Source organism: Mobula birostris, chromosome 9, assembly GCF_030028105.1.
Source record: "Mobula birostris isolate sMobBir1 chromosome 9, sMobBir1.hap1, whole genome shotgun sequence".
Taxonomy (NCBI): Eukaryota; Metazoa; Chordata; class Chondrichthyes; order Myliobatiformes; family Myliobatidae; genus Mobula; species Mobula birostris.
Window position 1 is genome coordinate 46,232,653 of NC_092378.1, and position 20,718 is coordinate 46,253,370.

At 42.2% G+C, this 20,718-nt stretch overlaps 1 protein-coding gene across 2 annotated transcripts in view; it reads right to left on the bottom strand.

The window, feature by feature from the left end:
• tmtc1 (transmembrane O-mannosyltransferase targeting cadherins 1) overlaps positions 1-20,718 on the bottom strand; it is a 187,719-nt gene that overhangs the window by 9,656 nt on the left and 157,345 nt on the right. The window contains exons 12-16 of one of the 2 annotated variants that reach the window (XM_072267978.1): positions 20,148-20,256; positions 10,154-10,256; positions 8,907-9,042; positions 6,896-7,096; positions 4,638-4,782 (exon numbers count right to left, since the gene is read on the bottom strand). In XM_072267978.1, coding sequence (XP_072124079.1) covers positions 4,638-4,782; positions 6,896-7,096; positions 8,907-9,042; positions 10,154-10,256; positions 20,148-20,256 — 694 coding nt within the window. The remainder of the gene's footprint in view (positions 1-4,637; positions 4,783-6,895; positions 7,097-8,906; positions 9,043-10,153; positions 10,257-20,147; positions 20,257-20,718) is intronic. The other variant, XM_072267979.1, reaches the window with a different exon arrangement.

Genomic DNA, 20,718 nt, shown 5'->3' on the forward strand with positions numbered 1-20,718 from the left:
AAAGAAGAACTCTGTAACCTAATATCATATAATTTTTCTTATGTTTCTGAATTAGAGAAAAAATTTTGAAACAAGCACTTTGATAAATTCAGTTAGCCTTCAGAAGCAGAACTCCGCATTTTTATTTTTAAAAAAGCATTGGATTGTTTTTCATGACATGACAGGTTGAATTTCTAGTTTAACTGGAACATGAGAAGTGCGTGGAGGAAAAAAAGATGACAGTTCACCCAGCTCACTTTCTACAATGCTGGTAGTCACTTGATACCTCGTCAATAATATTGATGATGGAGTTCACTGATCAGTCTCTATCAGTGAACATCCATTGGGGAGAATACCACACTGGGAAGAATTTTAGGAACCAGCCACTTCGTTATTTCAAGAAAATGTTAACAAATCTTAAATTACTCGCATATGATACTGTTGCTTTCTGAAAGTAATGTATCCATGGTTTTGAATAGATCGATGCTTGCTCTTTACTCGGTAACACATTCTATTGATTGGCCTCATTCACTCAAATAATGTTTCTACCGATGAATTCTGAATTTACCTCACACCCACTCTGAACGTATACTATGTCCTTGGGGTCTGCTGCTTTCATTGAAACAACCTGTCAGGTGCAAAACTATATCGTCCTTCTACAAACCTAAACAGTGTCGTCTGTCACCTCTGAAGATAGTTTCCCGTGAGAGTTGCTTCCCAGTGACTAATCTCTCCAGCTGCTACAACTATTTTCTCTACATCCCTTCATTAGGTGTGGTACATGTGCTGCGCCAACCAGAATGAGCACGCTGGCACCAAGGACTGACAGAGCTGCAGGATTTTTTGACAAAAGCAACGTTCTGTTCAGTAAAATCCCAACATTTGATTTGCTGGATCATCGTGAGAGCTTTGGTTTGTTTTAAATAGAATCCTAGATTTGTCTCCAATGAGATTCTAGAGACACAGGGTCATCCAGCCTGGAAGCAGGATCTTCGGCCCACTAGGTCTGCGCCAACCATCAAGCACCCATTTACACTAATCCTACACCATTTTATTCTTCAGCGCACCCCCCTCCCCCATTCCCTTTAACCTGCCCATATTCTACAGGCAGCAACTTGCAATGGGTAATTAACCTAACAATACACACACACCTTTGGAATGTGGGAGGAACCCAGAGCACATAAAGGAACCCATGCAATCACAGGGAGATCACTGGAGGTCAGCATTGACTGAAGAATCTGTGAAGCATCCGTTCTATTCACGTCAATCTGTCACATTTTGTATTCGAGTTTTTTTTTAAACATTAAATTAAAGCCCTTGTTCTGAGGGACTTTGCCCTGAATATGAAGTATCTCGCGGAACTCTGCTGCCTTCAGACCTGCCCAAATTCTCACATTATTTAATCTGCCCAATACCGACTAAAACTTGCTGCTTGATTGAGATGGTGATAATGTTCTGTCCTGGCCCCAATACATTGAAGCAACCGCAAAGGAGGCACACCAGCGGCTCTAATTTGTCAGGAGTTTGAGGATATTTTGTATGTAATCAAAAACCCGAGCTAATTTCTGTAAGTGTGCAGACAGGGAACATTCTGACTGGCTATATCACTATCTGATACGGAGCTTCCAGTGCACAGGATCACAAGGGGATGCAGAGGGTGGTAAAATCAGCCAGCTCCATCACAGCACAGCCCTCCCCGACACTGAGGGCATCCTTAAGAGGCAGTGCCTTAAGGAGGCAGCATCCAGCATTAAGGACCCTCACTATCTAGTACATGTCTCATCTTTGCTACTGGGAAGGTGGCACAGGAGCCTGAACACACACACCCAACAATTCAGGAACAGCTTCTTCCACTCCCCCTTCAGATCTCTAAATGGTCCATCAAGCCATGAACTCATTATTCCTTTGTCTGCACTATTTAATTTCGTTATTTTGTAATTTGTAGTAATTTTATGTCATTGCAGTGCACTGTTGCCACAAAAAATTTCACGTCATTATAAGGCAATGGCAAAAAACCTGATTCCGATAGCTGCTGAGTGCTGATTTGCCACAGGTTATGAACTTGCATTCAATTTCACTTGAATGCATGCAAGTTGAATGTTACGCCACTCAGTACCAACTGGCTGAAGAATGACATGAGACCCAGAAAACGGCATTGTTTTACTTTGTGTCTATTGGCACATGGGCACTCAGAAGATCCACAATTTTGCAATGGAGCGTTTCATGTCACATTTTGGTTGTGAAAACAATTGTCGTTTGGAAGAAGGCCAACTCTGAGTGCTGTATGAAAGCACTGGTGTGGGGTCTGGGAATAGCTTGGGCAGCAGGGAGAAACTGAGTGAGGAAATAGAAAGCAGGTAAAGAGGATACAGTTAAGATGATCATGGATATTGGTGGCAGGTTGGAAAATGTGAGCTATCAAAGGCAGGTGAACATTTGGGAGCTGAGTGCAACTGGATAACTTTGTAGTCTGGGGAGAGTGTTTAGTTTGGAGTAAGGAGCAGTGGAAAAAAAAATTGAGTAACAGAAAATAGGCAGCCGTGTGAATGGCCAGTGTACTTGAGAGGAGTTCTGGCAGTGAGAATTCGTACGTGCACTAAGCTAAGAGAAATGTAACAGGTTTGTTCCTTATAAGCAGTGACAATTATAATTTACAGGTTTGACAGTCAATAACAAGCACAGATCACATTCATCAAACCCTTGGTCTTTACCCAGGAACTTTCTAAAATTCAGCTGTGATTCAGTGATTGATAGATTTATGATGGAACCAGGGGGCATGGAGTCAGTCCTGGACAGCAGCACTGAGCTAACAGAACAGCCTTGTTCTTGTTGAAAGGCTGAGCAGGTATGAGGGATAAAAGCAGCTCTCTGTCTAGCCAGTGATCTTTCCAAATTAACAAAAAGATATGGAAGGTTAACCTGAAGGGAAATCATTCAATACCTCCTTTTGAAATCATTGATTTAAAAAAAATGAAAGGTCTCAATCAAGTCCACAGAAGGGGATATTGTAGATTTGCTGAGCTTTCCTGAGACTAATTCCAGCCGCAATTCTCCTCAATCTATTGAAGGGCCAGCCTTGATGCACCACTGTCACGTACTTGGTACGAAATATCTGGAAAATGGCCTACCGACACAAACGATCGACAGATGACACAATAACCACAGCTCTACACACTGTCCTTACACACCTGGAGAAGAAGGATGCTTATGTGAGATTGCTGTTCTTGGACTACAGTTCAGCATTCAACAACATAATTCCCTCCAGGCTCGACAAGAAGCTCAGAGACCTCGGCCTTCACCCTGCCTTGTGTAGCCGGATCCTGGACTTCCTGTCTGATTGCTGGCAGGTGGTAAGAATAGGCTACCTCAACACAGGGGCCCCTCAGGGCTGTGTCCTAAGCCCCTTCCTTTACTCTCTGTACACCCATGACTGTGTCACCACTCACAGCTCCAAACTGCTAATTAAATTTGCTGACAACACTACATTGATTGACCTAATCTTAAATAATAATGAGGTAGCCTACAGGGAAGAAGTCATCACCCTGACACAGTGGTGTCAAGAAAACAACCTCTCCTTCAATGTCGCAAGAACAAAGGAGCTGGTTGTGGACTACAGCAGGAATGAAGACAGGCCTATTGACATCAATGGATCTGGGGTTGAGAAGGTGAACAGTTTTAAGTCCCTCGGCACAAACATCACTGAGGATCTCACGTGGTCTGTACATACCGGCTGTGTGGTGAAAAAGGCACAACAGCGCCTCTTTCACCTCAGACGGTTGAAGAAGTTTGGTATGTACCAAATCCTAAGAACTTTCTACAGGGGTGCAACTGAGGGTACCCTGACTGGCTGAATTACTGTGAGGTATGGGATCTGTACTTCTCTTAATCGCAGGACTCTGCAGAGAGCGGTGCGGACAGCCCAGCGCATCTGTAGATGTGAACTTCCCACTATTCAGGACATTTACAAAGACAGGTGTGTAAAAAGGGCTCGAAGTTTCATTGGGGACCCGAGTCACCCCAACCACAAACTGTTCCAGCTGCTACCATCCAGGAAACAGTACTACAGCATAAAAGCGAGGACCAACAGGCTCCAGGACAGCTTCTTCCACCAGGTCATCAGACTGATTAATTCATGTTGACGTAACTGTATTTCTATGTTATATTGACTATCCTGTTGTACATATTATAAATTACTATAAATTGCACATTTAGATGGAGACATAATTTTTTACTCCTCATGGAAATGAAGGATGTAAGTAATAAAGTCAATTCAATTCACTTCAGTTCACAGCGGGTAACTGACTGAATGCTTTACGTGCCCAGTCACCGTGAACACGAGTAATTTTTTTAAATCATCAACTTTCATCATTGATAATTCAATTTCACAGATTTTTAAAAACTTTTTTAAGTGCCCTCTACAGCTTTTCTGCTTGTAGAGTGTCTTGGGGATTAATTTTTAATTACTAGAACTCTGTAAAATTGCCTACAAATGAAGATAACTCTGCAGAAAATACTGCTTCATACCCGGTCTTAAGCAGAGTTCATGGCTTAAGTTAATAAGGTTAATGTATATTACTGCTGGATATTACAAACGTTTGTACATTACAGATAAATTAAAGGATGTTGCACATTTATGCTTCCTTGAGCATTATACATACCACTGCCAGTTGTAGCTCGCTGTTTTGGGGCTGCATTATGATAGCCTCTTTGTAGATCTGCAAAGCCTCTTCATACCTCCCTGTGTTGTAGTACAGAGCCCCCAGAGGAGAGAGAGCATCCACAGTCCTGGTAACGTCAAGTGCTCTGTAAACAACAACAGTATCTCTTCAATATGGACTTTGACAGAACAGAAATAAGCCCTTCAAGCTGCTGAGTCTACTTCATTTTCAACTGGCCTTTCATTCAGCCAGCAAGAGGAAACTTTCACACCTTCTAAGACATTAGGTGGAGGAAGACAGCTGACTAAACAATCATCATGCATTCAATCCTTATCTCTCCATTAGTCCCATCAACCAAGTTTCTTCAATGGCCAATTGATAGCAGCCAACTAACTGATCAACCTACAGTGCTTTGCACATCACATACACAGGAACAAAAACACAAGTCAAAGGCATTGACCAGATAAGCAGAGTGGACAACCGGACTCAGATTCAGTTATCAACATTTACATCGAAATAAACTGTGAAAGATATCATTGCCGTTAACAACGAACACACACAGGGGTGTTCTGGGGGCAGACCCAGCGTCGACACACATTCCGGCACCAACCTAGCATGCCCACAATGCTCTGCACAACAACATGGAACACAACAAAACAGAACAAGCAACAACAGCTACACAAGCCCCGTTACTCCCTCCCACAAACACACACACACACACACACAAACACACACAGTCCTCCCATCCCAGAACTGAGGGGACCTAAAAGGATGGTGCCACTTAGAATGTAAAGATATTTTTCCTGTCTGAATCTGTGTGTTCAACTGCCCAGTAGTGCAGCAGTTAGTGCTGCTGCCTCACCGCTCCTGGGACCCAGCTTTGCTCCTGAGCCCAGCCGCTGCTTACACAGTGTTTGCACATTCTCCCCACGATTGCATGCATTTCCTCCAGCAGCTCTGCTTTCCTCCTGGATCCAAATGCGTACTGGTAGGATTACCCCGTAAACTTGCACAGGTAAGACACAAAACAAGCACAAGCCTTATGAGGAAAGGTTACATGGGCCAGGGCTTTTCCCTTTGGAGGGAGGGAGGATGACAGACAACTTGATCGAGGTGTATAAGATGATAACGGCATAGATAGAGTGAAGAGCCAGCACCTTTTTCCCAGGGTGGAAATGACTAAAATCAAAAGACTTTTATGGTGATTGCAGGAAAGTTTAGAGTAGACGTCAGCAGTAGTTTTTTTTTACACAAAGAGCAGTGTGCGCATGGAACGTATTGCCAGGGCGGTGTTAGAAGCTGGTATGTTAGGGACATATGACAGCTTGAAAGGCACAATGATGAAAGAAAATTGGAGTGTTATGGACAGTATGGGAGGGAAGGATTAGATTTTCTGCCCTACATCATGAGCCGAAGGGCCCATACTGTGCTGTACTGTTTTAGGTTCTAGATGTTGATGGGCATGTGGGATAAAATAATTTGCCAGGCCACAATAAGGTGTCGAATTCAATGGCATTGTCTGTTAAAAGCTGACATGGATCTGATGGATCAAATAGCCACTTTCCTTGCTGTAATAACTTGTAAGAATGTACTGAAAGTACCATTCGTGTGCTATTAATAACCACCTTTCAGATGGGAGATAGGCTGTATCTCTGCTTGTTTGTGTGCCTTCCAAACTGTAAACTATTTTCTCTCGAAGAGCTGCCTGACCTGCCAAGTATTTCGAACATTTCCCTCTTTAAAAAAAACACTTACAGCATCAGTGATCTTTCTCTTAACCTGCATATTTTTCTTTCAACGGCATGGTTTCCATTTCATAGTGTAACCCTTGAACGAGTTTAATTTGATAGCAACCCTTTCAATCATTATACAATAAACTATTTTCCTTTGAACTCTTTGGTGAACTGCTGTGTTTTTTTTCAAATCTGAACTTTCTCATTTCCTTCCTTCCCATGTATCCACCTTCCATTATCTATGCCAAGGAGCATTTAAAATAGTGAATATATCATTGATGCAGCCACTTAAAAACAAAATACAAATTCTGGCCAAAAGTAAGAGGCGAAACAATGAATCTTGCTACAACTTTTCTCCTGGGCTGCTCACAGCAGTGACTGAAAGATTGATAAATACTGACTGGACTCTGGAGAGTTGCCAACTAAAGAGGATAACTTTGCAGAAAGCATCACCTCTAGGCATAGTTAACTGGAGAGTTTATCCACAGGTTGAAGGTATGTTGTCTGCAGGAAATCCAATGTTACCTGACTGCTCTTCTGTACAGCACAGAATCTGGTCCACCATTTCGACCTTTTACGCCAATCTGCACTAATCCCATCTGCTGCATTATGGCTGTATCCTGCCACGTCTTGCTATTGGAGAGTTCATCTGAATAGCTCAAAGTAGTAGTTGTAGTCGATTCCCCCACCTCCTCTGGTACCATGGTACGGAATAGTTTGTAGTCACTGCAAGATCATAATACCGGTCACAGCTTTGTACTCCATCTGCTTGTTTGCACGATTTTCCACTTGTGGCCAAGGTAACGCAGAGTACAGAGTTCATGCTGCACTTGTCCATCTCACCAGAGCTACTTCATTTTCAACCGGCCTTTCATTCAGCCAGCAAGAGGAAACTTTCACACCTTCTAAGACATTAGGTGGAGGAAGACAGCTGACTAAACAAACCAAATGGCCGTTAGGGAGCAGATTCCATAAACCATAGGGAAAGCATTAGATGATTTGGTCCATCGAACCTTCTCCACTATTCCATCATGGCTGATTTATTATCTCTCTCAACCCATTCTCCTCCTTTGAACCTATCAAACTGCTTTAAATATAGCCAATGACTGGCCTCTGCAGCAGTCTGTGGCATTGACTTCCACAGATTCACAATCCTCTCGTTAAAGAAATTCCTCCTTATCTCTGTTCTAAAGGAGCATGCTTTTAAAGCTGTGCTCTCTTGTTCTAGATTCCTCCACAATAGAAACCACCTCTATGTCCACTCTATTTAGGCTTTTTGATATTCAATAGGTTTCAATGATATCCCTCCTTATTCTTCTAAACTCCAGCGTTTACAGACCATATCAAATGCTCCTTATGTATTAAAATCTCTCTATGTTTGTGCCAGAATTTCCCCATCATTCTCAGGTTGCAACTTGACAGTGAACTTACCATTTCTCTACTCCATCTACTACCGTACAGGTGCGGTTTCCTGCGCCCCTGCTGAGCTTGTCAATTTCATCAACTCTGCCTCTCTGACGCCACTCTTCCCCCTTTCTCACTCTCTTTGTCTCCATCTCTGGACTATCACAGACTATCAATGTTTGAATCCACTAATTCTCAGTTATTTTGACTAAACCTCTTCCCACTCTTGCTGGATTCGAACTCAAAACCATCTGCCTTGAAGCCCAGTGCTGATGCCACTACACCACTGGCCAGTGCAGAATGAGGCTTCCTATATATGTATGCCATATATAAACTTGAGATTCACCTTCTTGCAGGCAGCCACAAAACAAAGAAACACAACAGAATTCACGAAAAACCCCACACCACAAAGAAAGACCGACCCGAAGATTCAGTCCACCCCAAATCCACTCCACCAATGGCTGCATTCTCAAGAGTCCAGTTTGTCAAGCATTTCAGGATACCATAAAAGTGACAGGTCAAAATAGTTCAAAAGCACACTTTCTGGCAGGAAATTACAGCCTACAGATTGCACTGATCACTGAGAAAGTATCCTTAGTAGATTTTAATAGCTTTGTTCGCTTCGTGCAAAGTGTTGTCATGTCTAGCCAACAACACCTTTGTCAAACAACTCATATTCCATGGGTAGCCTTGATTCCTCTAACTTGCAATAAATATGCCCTCCTCCCCTCTCCTCACATTCCCCATTATGATTACCTTTTCACCCCTTCCCTTCTCCTCACCTGCCTACTGGTTCTCCTCCTCCTTCCCTTTCTTCCATGGTCCTCTGACTTCTCCTATCAGATCCCTTCTTCTTCAGACCTTTATCTCTTCCACTTATCCCCTCCCAGCTTCTTGCTTCACCCCTCTCCCCTGGCTATACCTATCGCCATTTTGCTTGTACTCCTTCCCCTCCCCCGACTTTCTTATTCTGACTTCTTCCCCCTTCCTTTCCAATCCTAATGAACCTTGGCTCAAAATGTTGACTGTTTACATTCCTCAATAGATGCTGCCTGATTTGCTCAGTTCCTCCTGTATTTTGCACATTGCTCTAGATTTCCAGCACCAGCAGAATCTCGCGTCTTTAACTTACCGTTTATACCAGGTTTCAGCTTCTTTGTTGTTGTTGGCTGAACGCAGCAGTCGGCCGAGATTCAACATGGCAACATAGTGTTTGGGATTTAGCCGAATGGCATGCAAGTAATGACTAGAAGCCCTGTTCCCATCTCCTGCAAAATCCAATAAATTTCTATTGTCAGCAGATAAGAGCCAGTAGTTTGAAATCCAATAAGTCTACAGCAGATGCGACCTCATTGGATGTTTGCGGGGCCTTGGATCACCTGGACAATACTAATACTTGCATCAGGCTTGGACCATAGACTTTGGGCGGTGGAATCGCTGTCTCACAGTTTCAGTGACCTGGATTCAATTCTGCCCTTGGGTACTGACTATGTGGAGTTTGCTCATTCTCCCTGTGACCCTGGGATATTTGCTCATCCTCCCTATGACCCACACCCTTAAGACAGATTGGCAGACTAACTGGCCAGTGTAAATTACTCTTAATATGTAGGTGAGTGTTAGAAACTTGAGGAATGTTAATGAGTGTGGGTGAAAAAGTAAAAAAGAGGGATTAATGTACGAATAGAGTGGTGGTTGGCTAGTCCAGACTCACTAAGCCCAAAGGCCTGTATTGGTGGTGTGCCGTTCTATGACACAAGCTCAAGGTCTAGCTAAAGCCAATGGAACAGAAGTCTCTTAGGTGCAAAAGTTCTGTATGACAGAGTTAATGTCACCAGAACTTCAATAACATGCAAAATAATATCAACAATTCAGCAGTTCAATAAGCATTTGTGGAGAGAGGAACAGAGTTAATGTTCAACGACCTTTCGTCAAAGCAGATGGAAAGTCATTGGCCTGAAACATTTCCATTTGGCAGAGCAAGGTCAGTTGGTGAGACAACACTGTGTTAGTGCATAGAGAGACTTTCAGAAACCCATCAGCACTCTGCTCCCAAAGAAGGGCGACTTGAGGAGGGGAGTAGACTAGAAGTAACACTGACAATAAATAAGGTCTATGTAGTAGCCCCCCTGAGGTAACACTCTTATGAGTAGACTCAGTCAATGGAGTGACATCCCTGGACATCTACCCCTGGTGGTAGATAGTCCATGCTGCAAAACTACTAATAGTAGAATAGCTCAATAAAATAACACCCCGGGAGTAGTACCAGTAGTATTATCTTAGGTCTATGGAGAAACAACCCTGGAGCTCACATCTTCAGACAAGGGGGCAAAACTGTCCCACTGATTATACGCCAGCAGGTGAAAGTGTCTTCATACTTACCTCTATCGACCAAGAAGACCCCATAGTTGTTGTGAAGGTCTGAGTTCTCAGGGCAGTTTTCAATTCCTCGTGCATACATTTCATCAGCTTCTTCAAATCGCTCCTTGGAAGGAGGGCAGGAGAGGGGCAGAAAGGGAGACAGAGAACAGTAAAGTTATGATTATTTATTAACTTTTGACAAAACATGATTTAAACTTCATCTTTTAGCTGCTTAGCCAGTTAAAATAATGATGATCCTTCTAAGATCATGGACACAATCACAGCTTTGTGCTCCAGGCTTCCGATCAAACAAAACAGGAAGCAGTGCAGTGGTGCAATATAATGGGACAGTGGAGAATATGGTGAAGCTGCTGTCTCATAGCTCCAGTGGTCGGGCTTCTGCTGCTGTGTGGAGTTTACGGTACATGCTCTCTTTCTGTGACTGTATGGGTTTCCTCTGGGTGCTCCAGGTTCCTCTTGCGTCCCAACAGATACACATGCTGGTAGGTCAGTTGTGTAGCTGAGTAGCAGAATCCGAGGGGAGATTTAACTGGATCATTGGTTTACAGTAACAGAGTCATTGATAGTCAGACTCAAAGGGTTTTTTTCTGTCATAAACGAGAGAAAATCTGCAACACACACAAAATGCTGGAGGAACTCAGCAGGTCAGGCAGCATCTATAGAAAAGAGTGCAGTTGATATTTCGGGCCACGACCCTTCATGAGGACTGGAAAAAAAGATGAGGAGTCAAAGGGGGTTTTTCTGTGCTATTTGACTTCGTGACTCCACATTTGAAGAAAGAATTAAACAATTCCATTTGCACAGCCTGTCCAGGATAACTTTTAACAGAGATTCACTGTCATCATCAGGTGCCATGTCCAGTTTGAGCTTTGACTGCCATGGCCCACACACTTCTGTTTCGGGTCAAGTGGATCAATTCATTGGTATTCATTTCTAGTTCTCTGGCTGCTGCCTCCATCATCATTTGTCCTTGTCTTCCTCTTGCTTTCTTCCCTTCAATCTTTCCCATAATTACCATGCATTCTAACTCCTCTTTCCTAATCACATGTCCAATGAAGCTACGTTGCCTTTTTGTGATCTCATACATTAATTCTCTTTTTGTGTTTGCTCTGTTCATGACATCCTCGTTAGATATTCATTTCATCCATGATATTCTTTGCATCCTCCTCAAAAACCACATCTCTGCTGCTTCATTTCATTTCCTCATGTTACTAGATATTGTCCAACATTCTGAGCCATATAACATAACTGGATAAACGTAACATTTCAGTACTCTGAGGCGGATTGTCATGCCTAGTTTAGCATTGGTCAGTATATTCTTCATTCTCGTAAAGGTGTCTTTTGCCATCCCTATTCTTCTTTTGATGTCCATGTCGCACCTGCCATCTGATGTCACCCAGCTTCCCAAGTAGCAAAAGTTCTGTATTTGTTTTATGTCTTCCCCATTTGTTCTCAGCCTGCAGATAGGATTCTCCTTCTTTCTGGATATCACCATACATTCTGTCTTTTTGTAATTGATAGATAGACCCATTTTTGCACTTTATTCAACAACTGTATCAATTACGTTTTGTAGTTCTTCCTCCGTACTTGCAATTAGCACAGTGTCATCCGCATATCTAAAATTATTGATGTTTTCACCGCCAACTTTGATTCCCAAGATGTCTCTTATTTTTTGTAATATTGTTTCACTGTACACATTAAACAAATCAGGGGAGAAAACACACCCTTGTCTAACGTCCCTCTTGATTTTCGTAAACTGACTCACTTCTCCATCTATTCTTACAGCGGCAGTTTGTTCCCAGTACAGATTTCTGATTAGGCAGAGGTCTTTCGAATCTAGATCTAGAGTTTCCTGTAATATTTTAAATAATTTATTTTGCCTCACTTTATCAAATGCTTTTGTGTAGTCGATAAAACAAACAAACAAATCTCTTTGCACTTGAATAGCTCGTTCTGATAGTATCCTTAACATCAATATTGCACTTCTTGTACCTTTGTCTTTCACAAAACCACATTAACAGAGATTAGAGGGATTAAATATTCAAGACATTCGGGCCTTGGTGGGAAAGGGATGACTAGTGGCAGAGCATGACTATCCAAGAGGAACAGGTATGCTGGGGGATTGTAAAGCCATTCAGGACAGAAACTAGTGCAATCTTCCAGTTCTAGCCTTGTGTATCTCTCAGTTCCTTCATACCAGTATTGACCTTCAACTTCCTTGCATTGAGAATTTGCTCTCAATTGTTTCACCTTCCCGTCTAACTTAGCTCTGAAAACAGACTACTTTTGGCAATTATCCGATTTCTACTTTGGCTTGTTGTCAATGCTCATCTGATAATGCATGTATATTCCATAATATTAAGGGTCCTGCACAATCATAAGGTATTGGCTGGGCTTTTCTCTTCAACAAAAGTGTCTTCCTCTGGTTGGCCAATAATTGGAACTTTGTCATGTGGTCTCAGCCTGTCTCTGGCCTTCAATGTCAAGTAACTGCAAATCTCCAAAACAAGACAGTTCTGAGCAAATGGAAGTCAACATAACCATTCCAGGACAATATTCTGACCATTTCAGAGCATTGTAGCCCATCTGAAAACTCTGAGTGAGATTTGCCCTTGCACCCTTTGACTGATGTCAAACTTACACAAGCAATGTCAATCATACTGCAACATACAAAATGCCTCACCAGTCAGAATTTCTACCTCACTAATCTGAAATACAGATGCTTTCCCTTAATATCAAACTCCAAGATTGTAACAACCCTAATTACTCTAAAGCCATGCTACTTAAAGAGCGAGCACTCAAATTCTAGTCTAACTGAGAGCTGTGACCACAGCAATCTCAGTGCCCTCTTTTTCCCAGAGAAGTGAAGTTCACGCCCACCTTAAGCTTCCTAGCCTCAGCATAATTACAGCCTGTTTCTATTCTGAAGCTGTGCCCTCTGGTGTGTGACTCCCCCACTATAGAAAACATCCTCTCCACGTCCATTCTATCTAGGCCTTTCAATATTCAATAGGTTTCAATGAGGTTCCGCCCTCATTCTTCTAAACCCCAGTGAGTACAGGCCCAGAGCCATCAAATGCTCCTCACACATTCACCCATTCACTTTAGGAATCATTGTCATGAACCTCCTCTGGACCCTCTCCAATGCCAGCACGTGCTTTCTAAGGGGCCCAAAACTGGTCGCAATACTCCCAGGACAGTCTGACTAATACCTTATAAAGCTATAGCATTACAGTCTTGCTTATGTATTCTAGTCCTCTGAAAATGAATGATAACATTGCAACACACATCAAAGTTGCTGGTGAACGCAGCAGGCCAAGCAGCATCTGTAGGAAGAGGTGCAGTCGACGTTTCAGGCCGAGACCCTTCGTTAGGACATTGCATTTACCTTCCTCGCCACCAACTCAACCTACAAGTTAAACCTTAGGGAATCTTGCAGAAGACTTCCAAGTCTTTTGCACTTCTGATTTCTCAAGTTGCTCCCCTGTTTAAAAAATAGTCAAGACTTTTATTCCTTCTATCAATTCCACACCATTCTCTAAACTATATTTCACCTACTACTTCCTTGCTCAATCTTAATCTAAGTCATTCTACACACTCCCTGCTTCCTCAGCACTACCTGCACCTCGACTTATCTTTCTACTGCCCGCAAACTTAGCCTCGAAATTTTCAACACCATTATCCAAGTCATCAACATAGAGTATAATATGAAAAGAAGCAGCCCAACACCGAACCTTGTGGAACACCACTAGTCACTGGCAGCCAACAAGCATCAACAAAGTATGTATATTTCAAATGCCACAGCAATTTCTCTTTGGAGTGAAGGAGGATGTAAGTGACTTGATAGAGGTGTATAAGATGATAAGAAACATAGATAGAGTGGATAGGCAGTGATTTTTTTTTTACCTAGGGTGGATATGGGTAATACTAAGGGGTATAAATTGTAAGGTGATTGGAGGAAAGTAGACAGTGCATGAAAGAGGCAAATTATTTACACAGAGAAACATAGAAAACCTACAGCTCAATACAGGCCCTTCAGATCACAATGCTGTGCCAAACATGTACTTACTTTAGAAATTACCTAGGGTTACCCATAGCCCTCTATTTTACTAAGTTCCATGTACCTGTCCAGGAGTCTCTTAAAAGACCCTATCTTATCCGCCTCCACCACAGTCGCCGGCAGCCCATTCCACACACTCACCACTCTCTGTGTAAAAAAACTTAACCCTGACATCTCCTCTGTACCTACTTCCAAGCACCTTAAAACTGTGCCCTCTTGTGTTAGCCCTGGGACTATCCACACGATCAATGCCTCTCATCATCTTATATACCTCTATCAGGTTACCTATCATCCTCCGTCGCTCCAAGGAGAAAAGGCCAAGTTCACTCAACCTATTCTCATAAGGCATGCTCCCCAATCCAGGCAACATCCTTGTAAATCTCCTCTGCACCCTTTCTATGGTTTCCACATCCTTCCTGTAGTGAAGCGACCTGAACTGAGCACAGTATTCCAAGTGGGGTCTGACCAGGGTCCTATATAGCTGTAACATTACCTTGAACTCAGTCCCATGGTTGATGAAGACCAATGCACCATATGCCTCCCTAACCACACAATCAACCTGCTTTGAGTGTGCGATGGACATGGACCCCAAGATCCCTCTGATCCTCCACATCACTAAGAGAGTGGGTGGATACATGGAATGTCCTGCTGGGGGTGGTGGTAGAGGCTGATATATTATGGATATTTAAAAAAAACTCTATGGTAAACACCTAGCTGATCAAAAATGGAGGGCTATGTAGGTACAAAGGGTTAGATTAATCTTAAAGTAGGTTATAAAGTGGATGCAATATGATGGGCTGAAGATGTGCTCCAGTGTTCTATGAAGATTCTGATCTTTATGGGACATTCCCAACCAGCATTAGACATTACCATTATGCTGCTAAAGGTTAACCAAGTCATTTTGCAGCTGAACTGCCTCAGTCAACTGAAAGCTAGGACCAGAGTGCACAGCCCCATTCAGGGCGGAGGTCTCTTTTCAACAGAGATGAGAAGGTGGTGATGATTCAGCCAGACAGATTTGAATTCATTGCCAAAGATGGCTGTGGTGGCCAACCCATTTGGTATATTTAAAGCAGAAGGTGATAGGTTCTTGATCAGAAAGGGTTTCAAAGGAGGAGAATGGGGTTGAGAGGGATAACAAATCAGCCATGACGAAATTGCAGATCAGACTCAACAGGCCAAATGGCCTGATCCTACTCCTGGGTTTCCTGAACTTAATTCCAGAGGATTAGATCTGTTGTCATTATCCTTTCATGAAGAGTATTCCACATCAAAACAACCCAGTGCATAAAAAGACTTTACTGTATCTTTTTTTAATTAAAATAACTCTTGATACTGAATACCTTTTTTCAATCTGCTAATCTGAGCAGAACAAATAAGCCCCCACTGTCTCTCTACATATAAATAGCAGAGCATTTATTGACAATATTGCGTCAGCTGATGTGTCAGAGTGGAAAAGATGATTCAGAGTAAAACGTCAAATAGTATCCACTTTTGTAGAAGCTGTAGCTTAAGGAAGAGAGGAAACAAGGACTACAGCAACTTCTCCAAATAAAAAATACAGTAAGTGGAGGATAGTTACAATATAAAACAAGTGCATAAAATTAATCTAAATATAACTCAGTTCTGGTCAACAGTTTTGACCTGCAGGAGAATTACCCAATGAACTCAATTTTACACAAACAGGTGAGTGTGTGGAACTCCCTGCCAGGGGTAGTGGTAGAAGCAGATACATTGGGGTCATTTAATAAACTCTTAGATAGGAACATGGATGATAGAGAAATGGAGAGCTATGTAGGAGGGGAGGGTTAGATTAATCTTAGAATAGGCTCGAAGGTTGGCATAACATCATGGGCAGAAGGGCCTGTACTGTGCTGTAGTGTCTGGCTTTAACTCCACGCAAGCCTGCTTTAGCACTCTCCCTAACAGAATGGCGTCAGGTCTCCATGACAACACAGTCCTCACAGGAAAAGCGAACATTTCTCAGCGGAGCCTTAACCAGAGCCTCTTCAGACCCTCATTAGTTCTGGCTGTCAGAACTTTAGTTTCCATAGGCAATGCGGTTACACATTATGAGGGCTTCTGGGGCTAAACGTGCAGTTTAAATCTATGTCCCATTGACATATTTATGCCTCAAGATTATGATATTCATAGGCCATTTTCCAGTTTGGGTTTATCCACTAGTAAGGAAGCAGAGCTACAAATACCCCTTTCCAACCCGCTATCCCATAATGTGCAGAGGTAAAACAGCCGATATCAGTGCAGACAGGGGTGGATCTCCACATCTGTCAGACAGGCCCAGATGATATATAATTTGATGATTTCCAATCAATATTCAAAATAGTGCATTGGCCAAAACTGTCACCTACTGAGAGCCTATAAGAAATAAAATGATCAACAAACTATGATCCATTTTATTTGCTATATATAACAGGAATTTGTTGTAATGTGTTAGTCAGTGCACGCCATGCAACAAAACACAACTTTCAAAAATTATAAAGAATTACAAAAAAAACTAATGAATTATATATAAAAAGCTAATTAAGTTAGAGATTAAAGGATGGATACGGAATAAAATGGGCATAAGTAAACAAAAAAAATGAGGAATTCTGCAGATGCTGGAAATCCAAAGCAACACACACAAAATGCTGGAAGAACTCAGCAGGTCCCAAGTCCTGAAGAAGGATCTCAGCCCAAAACGTCGACTGTTCATTCATTTCCATAGATGCTGCCTGACCTGCATAGTTCCTCCAGCATTTTGTGTGTGTTGCTATAAATAAATAAACATCAACATTACGGAGAAATGGATTAAAGAAAAATAGGCAATACTGGAAACACCTGTCAGGTCAGCTAGCATCTGTGGAGAGAGAAACAAACTTAAAGTTTCAAGACAAACGAATTCAAGGTGCAGGAAGGCATTGTCACCAAAAGTGAATTTCAGAAACAGTGGAAAGGACAGAATTGGAGAAGAGCAGCGATCTCAAAAGGCTGTGAGATGAACAAGTTGACATAAAATAGGGAAGGGATAGGCCGCAGAATATCAACACAAACATATTAAGTTAAATTTTATAAAGGATATGGGCAGCAAAGCCTTATTGACATAGTGTTGAATGAGGGTGGCTCGCCACAGAAAATTGGAAAGGTCAGATCTAAACAGCACAAGAGGTCATTCAATCCAAGAGCAAAAACAAAACCTATTTCGAGACAAAAAGCTAACTTACTTCTCAATTTCCTGCACACAGACTTGTAGGCTTATTTTTCATCCATGCACTGTTGAAGCTAATGAACATTTGGGCCTTCACTACCCTTCAGATGCCTTTTAGGTGATGGAAACTTAGACTTACACCAGGACAATGGAGTAGGATGGGACCTAAGGGGACGATCCTTTTTGGGTCAACAGGTAAGATCATGAGCATAGGAAGCAGACATCACGGGTGATTTGCTTGCTAATACAGGGTGGAAACCAGATCTACCCAGTGAAGTGGTGCTGGAGGAGGATGGTCAAACATGTCAAAGGCTGCAGACAGATTTTGTAGGATTTCCTTTGACAAGAGCTGCTTGGATACTGCATTGAGGCAAAGCATAAAGTTACACTGTAATTAACTAACTGTCCAAGTACGGCAATGGTACTGAAGCAATAGACACGTACATGAACCCAATGGGTTGACAGTGAGGTAACAGTGCCAGTGGAGCAGAAAGATAAATTGCCATCATCCAAAGTAATCATAACGACATCATAAAGATAATCTCCTTTTATCTTTAGACCTGTAACATTTAATGAGTAACTTGTAATTGTTTTACTTTAGAATATGGTAGAACTCTGTATCAAGTATAAAACTACCGGAGGCAGAGAAAACTGAACTGTTCTTAATTATGGCCAGATAAACACAAGTGATCTTATGACTAAGAATACAAATAAAACATTTGGTGCCAGCTATTTCAGTAACATCAACAAGCTGCTGCGTTTTCAAGATTAAAAGCTCTTTCATGTAGTGAGAACACACAAAGTTTACATAAGATTTGATTTTGTTTTTATATTCCAGAGATGAATGGGCTAATTGGCTGCTTGCATTCTTTCTGGAACTCACCTGGTAAAGTCTGTTTCAACAGCTATAAGACCCTTGGGCATCAAAAAGGCATATAACATGAGTTAGAGGTAGGTAAAAGCAAGATTGCTTGCATGTTCAAAATATATGGCCATTTATTTAATGGATTATGACCAATTAGTGGTGATAAGGTCATCAGGGAAACTAAAACTATCTGTGTTGGGTGGTGAGGAGAAAGAGGATGAATGGTTGGGGATGGAGGAAGTAAACAGGATCTCTCTGGATGGTTCAATAAATCTATTTAGTTCAACTTTGGTAAGTACTTGGATGGGAAGAGTGTGGAGGTCAATGGTCCATGTGTGGTTTGATAGGGCTAGGCAGATCATCAGCTCAGCACAGACTATATGGGACAAAAGGGCTGCTTCTGCGCTGTAGTACTCTGTGAAATCACGTCTCTAGCACCAATAGCAAAACTCTCCAGTTGGCCCATTGTTCAACGTCACAGAGTTTGGATGCTCTCAATACAGAACTTGAATTGGATATAAAAATGGGAAATTCTGGGTACACTCAGCAGGTCAGGCAGCATCTGCAGTGAGAGAAATGGAATCAGAGTTTCCACAGAGGCTGCCTGACCTACTGAGTATTTCCAGCATTTCTCGTTTTTGTCTCAGATTTCTAGGTTCTGCACGTTGAATTTCAATTAATACCTTAACAGACTGGACAAACAAGTGTCCACTTTAAGGATTTAAAATTTCAATAGAATTCATTCAGCTCCCAAGGATTTCTGAAACTCCGGTTACACTGGTGTGGATTCAGTGCAATGTTAAGTGTATTGCTCTAAGCTGGCAATCAGAAACTTTGCCAGGTGGGTTTCTTAGTACCCACTTGTTTGTGTGATCTGTGTTACGGAGTACAGGTACTCTGAAGTTACAGAATTATGTGAATATAGCATATATTACTTCAAACAAGAACCAATCTTCAGTTCTGAATGTAAATTGCAAGCAGTGATCAGTCTGAAGTTAAAGGAGCAGCTTTGGAATCACCGTACTGACTATGGAGAACAGGTTGCTGGCCAAGCAGTGGGCTGGGCTGCTAAGAGATAAGGTTTTTAATGTGGAGTGACCATGAGACGTTCTTGTAAACATCAACCAAATGTTAGACAATGGGGAGCGAACATTGACTCAGACCATGAGAGGCCTGCGTCGGGCATTTTCATGCCTTACAAGGTGCAGAATGGATAGACAATGGGGTTATGTTAACTGGCCTGCATCAAACCAATAAACTAAGTTGTTTGAACCACTGCAACAAAGTTCAAGGAAGCTTGCAAACCAGAATGATACTGTCACTTAGCACATCAAACAAGGTCACGTGGTCATGGGTAGCTGATCTATCAATATTTGGGATATCTTAGTCACAGAGTCAGCCCTCACAGCCCAATTCTTGGGCAACTAGATTCTCTGTTCTCAGAAGCTTTTAGACCGTCTATGTGAATTACTGAGTTTGTCCCAGCATAGGCATCCGAACATTTCGGGGTGCCTTATCCATTACAAAGTGCTCCCACTGTGAATACAAACATCAAAAGAACCATTTGTCAGACAGCAAATACCTAAGTAAGCAATGTCATTGTGGGTTTTGAAATTGTATTGAATCATCTGTTGTTAATATTGTCCTCAAGAGTACAAAATCTTGATGTACTTCGCATTTGGGAGACTCTAGCAAGAAGATCTCCAAGAGAATATTTATCACGATAAATAAAGACATTCATATCCTACAACTTCCTGTTTCTCCAGTTATTTACTCACAGTCGCAACAACCTGTTCTAACGAATAAACAAATCAGATAGCATTTGATCAATCAACTCACAGCTCCACACACTGTACTGACTCACCTGTTCGGCCAGCAGAGCTGCAAGGCTGGAGTAGGCATCGGCAAACTGAGGACCTGACCTAATGGAGTCACGCAGTAATTGTTCAGCCTCGGGCAGCTTCTGCTGAGACCTGCAAGATGTGAAAAGCTTGGTAAGAGGTTTGCCTTTGTGCAGCATCATCAGGGGTCTCCTTCTAATAAGCAGCACACCAAAATTCAGGCTATTACTCACACATGGGCTGGGGTTTGCCTCCGAGCTTTGAAGAATAGTTAAACTCTTCTATTCCCAGACCATTTGTAGCACCTCAGTTTGAAAGTCAATGGGAGATGGATAGAGAGTGAGAAAGGGAAAGAGGAATGGTAAAGAGGGAGAAAGATAAAGGGAGAGATTTTAAAGGAAAGCAGCAGTGGGGGGGGTGAGAGTCAGACAAGAAGGAAGTAGGAGTGGTACTGATGGGAGAATTCAGTGTACGGAAACTGAGTTTTGGTATAAAACAGCACAGTACAGGCTTTTTGGCCCATGTTATCATGCCAACCATTTAAACTACGCTAAAATCAATCTAATCCTTCCCACCCAAATAGTCCTCCATTTT